The sequence below is a fragment of the Notolepis coatsorum genome (assembly GCF_963971535.1).
Source record: "Notolepis coatsorum genome assembly, chromosome: 16".
NCBI classification, from domain to species: Eukaryota; Metazoa; Chordata; class Actinopteri; order Aulopiformes; family Paralepididae; genus Notolepis; species Notolepis coatsorum.
Window position 1 is genome coordinate 2,298,793 of NC_140180.1, and position 6,585 is coordinate 2,305,377.

Consider the following 6,585-nt stretch of genomic DNA (forward strand, 5'->3'; position numbering starts at 1 on the left):
TGGACGTCATCCAGGCTGAGATGTCGGACAGACAGGCCGAGATCCGCACAGAGACGTGGATATCTGAGGGAGGGAAGGAGAGGAAGAGTTGAGTATCGTCGGCATAACAATGGTAGGAGAAGCCATGAGACGTGATAATGTTACCCAGTGATTTAGTGTAGAGGGAGAAGAGAAGGGGTCCTAAAACCGAGCCCTGGGGGACACCCGTCCGCAGGGGGCGGGTGGCCGACAGGGTCCCTCTCCATGACACTTGGTAGGAGCGGTCATTGAGGTATGATGACAGCCATGTCAGCGCAGAGCCAGCCACTCCCATTCCTGCGAGGGCCGCAAGGAGGATCTGGTGGTTGACTGTGTCGAAGGCTGCAGATAGATCTAGGAGAATCAGGACAGAGGAGAGGCCTTTCGCTTTTGCTAAGTGAAGTGCCTCTGTGACCGCAATGAGGGCTGTCTCTGTGGAGTGACCAGTCCTGAAGCCTGACTGATTAGGGTCTAGGAGGTCATTCTGTAAGAGATAAGTAGTAAGTTGGTTGGATACAGCACGTTCAAGTGTTTTAGAAAGGAAGGAGAGAAGAGAGACAGGACGGTAGTTGCCTATGACAGTAGGGTTCAGGGTTGGTTTTTTTATGAGCGGCGTGACTCTGGCTTGTTTTAGGGAGGTGGGGACCACCCCCGAGTTGAGTGAGGAGTTGATGGTTGCAGTTAGGAATGGGAGGATGTCTGGTGCTATGGTCTGGAGGAGTGGGGAGGGTAGCTGGTCCAGCTGGCAAGTAGTCGGACGGTTTGACGTTACCAGTGTCAGGGTCTCTGCTTCTGTAATGGGAGAGAAAGATGACAGAGTGAAGGATGAGGTTCTCGATTCAGCATTTGGAATGGGTGGGGGTTGGGAGAAGGAGCTGCGGATGTTCTCCACTTTTTCCTCAAAGAAGATCGCAAAGTCTTCGGCAGAGAAAGATGAGGGAGGGGGGGGTGGGGGGGGAGTGAGGAGGGAGGACATGGTAGCATGCAGTTTGCGAAGATTCTTGGCAGAGGCCTCGATCCTATGGTGGAAGAAAGAAGCTTTGGCATTAGTGATGGTTTTGGAGAATGTTAACAAGAGGTTGTGATATGTGTCGATGTCAGCAGTGAGGCGTGACTTTCTATACTTCCTTTCAGCTGCTCTCAGGACCTGAGAGCATTAAAGAGAGCATTGACCTGAGAGCATTAACCTGAGAGCATTAACCTGAGAGCATTAAAGAGAGCATTAACCTGAGAGCATTAACCTGAGAGCATTAACCTGAGAGCATTAACCCGAGAGCATTAACCTGAGAGCATTAACCTGAGAGCATTAACCTGAGAGCATTAACCTGAGAGCATTAACCTGAGAGCATTAACCTGAGAGCATTAAAGAGAGCATTGACCTGAGAGCATTAACCTGAGAGCATTAACCTGAGAGCATTAACCTGAGAGCATTAACCTGAGAGCACTAACCTGAGAGCATTAACCTGAGAGCATTAACCTGAGAGCATTAACCTGAGAGCATTAAAGAGAGCATTGACCTGAGAGCATTAACCTGAGAGCATTAACCTGAGAGCATTAACCTGAGAGCATTAACCTGAGAGCACTAACCTGAGAGCATTAACCTGAGAGCATTAACCTGAGAGCATTAACCTGATAGTATTAAAGAGCATTAACCTGAGAGCATTAACCTGAGAGTATTAACCTGAGAGCACTAACCTGATAGTATTAAAGAGCATTAACCTGAGAGCATTCACCTGAGAGCATTAACCTGAGAGCATTAACCTGAGAGCACTAACCTGAGAGCACTAACCTGAGAGCATTAAAGAGAGCATTAACCTGAGAGCATTAACCTGAGAGCATTAACCTGAGAGCATTAACCTGAGAGCATTAACCTGAGAGCATTAAAGAGAGCATTGACCTGAGAGCATTAACCTGAGAGCATTAACCTGAGAGCATTAACCTGAGAGCATTAACCTGAGAGCACTAACCTGAGAGCACTAACCTGAGAGCATTAAAGAGAGCATTAACCTGAGAGTATTAACACATTGGGTGCCGTTAACATAGAACTACGTTTCTGTCCTCCCAATCGTTGAGTGCCGGAAACATAGAACTACGTTTTTCTCACTGTATTTCTTTTAATTCAGCGGGGCAGCTTGTGCATACTGTTCTGAATGTGTCTGAGCCGGCAGACGGTCTTATACCGCCCTCTAACGCCTTCGGCCGCTATTGCACTCCATTATAAATGGTGTCGTTTCTTTTCTCTACCGAGCTGCGGCGTGGGGGCGGGTCCTAAACACTCCGGCAAAACACACGCTTGTAGGGATGGCTTGGCCAACTGACCCCGCCCGCCCGTTCATTGTGCAATGCCCAAAAACGTCGGAGACAGGATCGCTGTGGATAACTGGAATGGCGATCAGATAATTGGATTTTTTTTTGCATTACATCAGAGACCAGGTAAGGACACACTATATATATAAAACCTTGCGTTGATCTGATATTTCTTTCTACCGCGATTGAAGCTATCTGTGTTTTATGTGTGTGGCTGTTTTCCGTTGGGTGCAGGAGGGGAGGGGGGGAGCGCCGCGCTCCAGGGCCCATGTCATGTACGCACAAGGAGACATAATAATGATAATCTAGCGTTGATTTCAGGAAGATTCGATAATCAGGCGAAAAATGACAATGTGTTTATTGAATTACACAAAAACGCTGTTTTCACGTCTTTTTCCTGGAATTACTCAGAAGCACCCAAACTATATTCATATTCAAAACGGTATAAAACGGAAAGGTACGGATGAAAAAATAATCAGTTTTTTTGCACGTTGACTGGAAGCAACTCACTGACAATCGACGGCGTTATTAGACCCATAGCTATAATATAAAATAAAGGTTTAGCTCTACAAACAAGGTGCGCGTTTACATGGGGTTAACGGACGGCAAGGCCAGATGCACTTCCCGGAAGGGGCGTGGCACTCAATGTGTTAACCTGAGAGCATTAACCTGGCACCCGGTGGTTCATAGAGGTAGTTGGCACCAGAGGCTGGTGAAAGCCTGCAGGACTCACGTGGCAGCGCACACCACACCCTGCCCTGCCGTGCTTTTCCCAGGAAGCAAAGAAACAAGAACCCCCTGAACTGCCCCCCCCCCCCCCCCCCCTCTCGGACGGCCTCCCAGGGGCACTTTCTAGCTGTCGCAGCAGAGTCCAGGGGGCATGTCATGCCAAGCCCGATTAAACAAGTTAATAATGCATGTCTTTTACAAACCTTTAGAGACTTTGTTCAACTCACTGCAAAATGTTCCGTGAGACAACCGCTCGTCCCCTCAGAGACCCCGCCTTAATTAAAACCTCTTAACAGGTGGGGTACCGTATTCGGGCTGACGTGCCTCGCGAGCGACTCTAGCGGCTCAGGGTTGCATTTTTCGCCAAACATATAAATTCCCGTGCGAAGGATCTATTTGTTGCCGTTCGAACGCCACCTCAGTCGACCAAATCCGTGCCTCGGTTCTCGAGTTACATGACGATATGTCAGGCGAGCGTCTTTTTACGCGCCGCGCGTCAGATGCCCACCCCGGACTCCCGACGCTCCAGAACTGCCAATCATCCGCTGATGGGAGAAAATGATTGGTCAGCGTTGTAGCCAATGGGTGTACCTTTCCAACGATACCCCACGTGGGGGGGGGTGCGAATAAGGGATCTATTCTATAATCCTAGACCCAGCTGACCCAAATCAATCAAGAATTATAGTTATAACTTATAATATATATATTATTATATAATATATTATATATTAGAGGTGGGCATAGATTAATTTTTTTTAATCTAGATTAATCTATCTGCAATCCTAGAGTTAATCTACCGTAATTTTCGGACTATAAGCCGCGCCTTTTTCCGCATTTTTCGACCCTGCGGTTTATATGAACAATGAACACTACACAACAACAACCACCAAACGCACATAGCACACACATCCACACGCACACACTCACTTTAAACAAACACACTGTAGCACCCACTCCACACACTTTATAGCACACACCCACTTTAAACAAACACACTGTAGCACCCACTCCCCACACTTTATATTTATTGATGAAGGATTGCACTACAACTCGTACACCTTACTGTAAATTGTACCTAAATTGTACCTCATCCCATTTCTGCTTTGCACTATATAGTACTGTACATTAGTACACTGCATAGTATTGTATATTATATGGTAACTCAGAACATTGTACATATGTCTATACCGAACACTGTGACCTCATTTTCTTCTTCTAAATTACATGCTATACTATGTTATTTGATACTATCTTGTCTAGCACAGTCTCTGGAGCGTAACAGTAAGAAGCATTTTGTATAAAAGTATTCTGTACTTCTGTATGACAACTATTAAAGAAACTTGAACTTGAAACTTGAACTTGAACTATATAACGGTGCGGCTAATCTATGGATTTTACAGCTAACGGCCACTAGGGGGCTCCTGCCGCGACAGACATGGAGAAGAAGACGCTGCGAATGGAAGCAGAAGCGAGGCAAGCGGGCCGGCGTCAATGCTACAGTAGGCTAACGGCTAATCCATTCAAGCCACCGTTGCCGACACTCTTCCTAACAAACGACTCATATGAATTTTTTTTTTTTCAATCGCCCTCAATGATACTGCAGTGGAGCGATGGCGCCCCTAAGCGGATCTGGCCGGTATTGCATGTTTTGAAAATCAAATATGCGGGTAAGTCCTGCAAGTCGATCTGGGACGTTAATAGCGTTATTAATATGGAATAAAACAATAACAACTCGCCACGAGTTAACTCGTGGCTCTGGTCCACAACGCATGGCACCTTAACACGTATAAACTCGTGGCTGGTCCTTAAAGTGTTAACTTAGCCCGGTAACAGCGTTAGCGGATATGTATATAATATATGTATATATAGTGACCTATTATACTTAGAATTTCTTGACAAACAGACAGACAGACAGACACCTTGCTCTAGCTGTGACTCTTGTTGCTGGTTGCTGGTAGTCATGGTAACCAGCTGTAGGGAGGAGGTGGAGAGAAGGAGGGGCCAGGGGGAGGAGGAGAGGAGGTCTGTCATCAGGAGGAAGGGGATGTCCACCGCGACACGCTCCAGCGGCTCAAACTGTAGACGGAGAGATACAGATAAACACAGATAGATAAATAGATAGACAGACAGATAAGACAGACAGATAGATAGATCTGTAGATATACAGACAAACAGACATGTAGATAAGACAGACAGTGGACAGACCAACCTTGGTGGAAACAAACTTGACCGACACCTCAAATGGAACCACTGTCTCTACGGAAACCGTCTCATCCTGGAAGACAAGAGAGAGGAGAGTTATTAAGACATGCAGGGTTCCCACAGACATTGCTAAATGAAATTCAAGGACTTTCAGATACTTTCCCCAAGCACTATTTTTCATTTAAAAAGGGCATTTAAAAAGGATAAAATTCACTTTTAAATGCTGTATAGAAACAAATAATAGGATCCAATATGTATGGCTTAAAACTAGGGATGTCCCGATCCGATCACGTGAATTTCAGAAGATCGGAATCGGAAAAATGAAATCGGGATTTTCTTTTCTTTTTTTTAGTGCACCACTGATAAGCTTTATTTTTTATTTTGTTTTGAATTTTGATCCAATGCTGCAATAAGTGAAAAAAATAAACTATATATCCATGTTGGATATAATGGATATACTGTTAAAAAAGCCACATCCATGTTGGATATAATGGATAGTTGGATACTGTTAAATACAAAAACAACCTTAACTCATTCACGGCCAACCACGACTATAGTCAGGTTATCTCACCATGCGTTGAGCGCCAAAACCCGAGTATAGTTGGGTTTTCAATCGTTTATCATTCTTTCTTTTATTTGATTTTTTTTATTCTATACAGTCTCATGGACCTCGTGTATCATTGGGACTCATTCTGAGACATTCTGAGACGCCGAGAGTGCAATGCCGGCCGAATCCTGCTAAACCTTATTTCACACTGTGTGTTACATTATATCCGGTCCGGGCGGAGAAATGGTACCCGGGCAAGTGAAAGGCTTCAGTTGAGCCCCTTGATGCATATTTTGTGCCATTTCATGTCAGGGACCCGATGGACATCAATACTGGAAATCGCGATGAGACAATTGGAATATTCTTTTTGCAATACCTCCTAGCAAAGGTAAGAACTATATGACATCACACCTACTTTTATCCTACAATGATTTCACATCGATCGCAACGATCAACGCATGTAGTATTCAAAACGTATGCCGTTGCTGACGATCAGAGCGTCACAAAACGACCCCCCCCCCCCCCCTTTGATGCCTTCATGATGAAACATAATACCTATTATATACCTTTGATTTGGAAATAATATCGTGTCTAGACGAGCAACGCAAACGATTTCAAGGAATTCCAGGCCTTGACTTTTTTTTGTAAAAAAATCAAGCACTTTAACCCCTTCACCCGTGCCGTACGGGGGCGGACCGCAAAATGACATCACGTCATAAATCAAGCTCTGCAGACCGTCTGACACAATTGTCTTTTTTTTTTGGCTAACGTATTAAAGTATA

The 6,585-nt window shown here is 45.2% G+C and overlaps 1 protein-coding gene across 1 annotated transcript in view; it reads right to left on the reverse strand.

The window, feature by feature from the left end:
* Nucleotides 1-6,585, reverse strand: part of trappc11 (trafficking protein particle complex subunit 11) — a 71,329-nt gene that overhangs the window by 12,462 nt on the left and 52,282 nt on the right. The window contains exons 24-25 of the mRNA XM_084331361.1: nt 5,264-5,329; nt 4,974-5,130 (exon numbers count right to left, since the gene is read on the reverse strand). Of these exons, the coding sequence (XP_084187487.1) occupies nt 4,974-5,130; nt 5,264-5,329 (223 nt within the window). The remainder of the gene's footprint in view (nt 1-4,973; nt 5,131-5,263; nt 5,330-6,585) is intronic.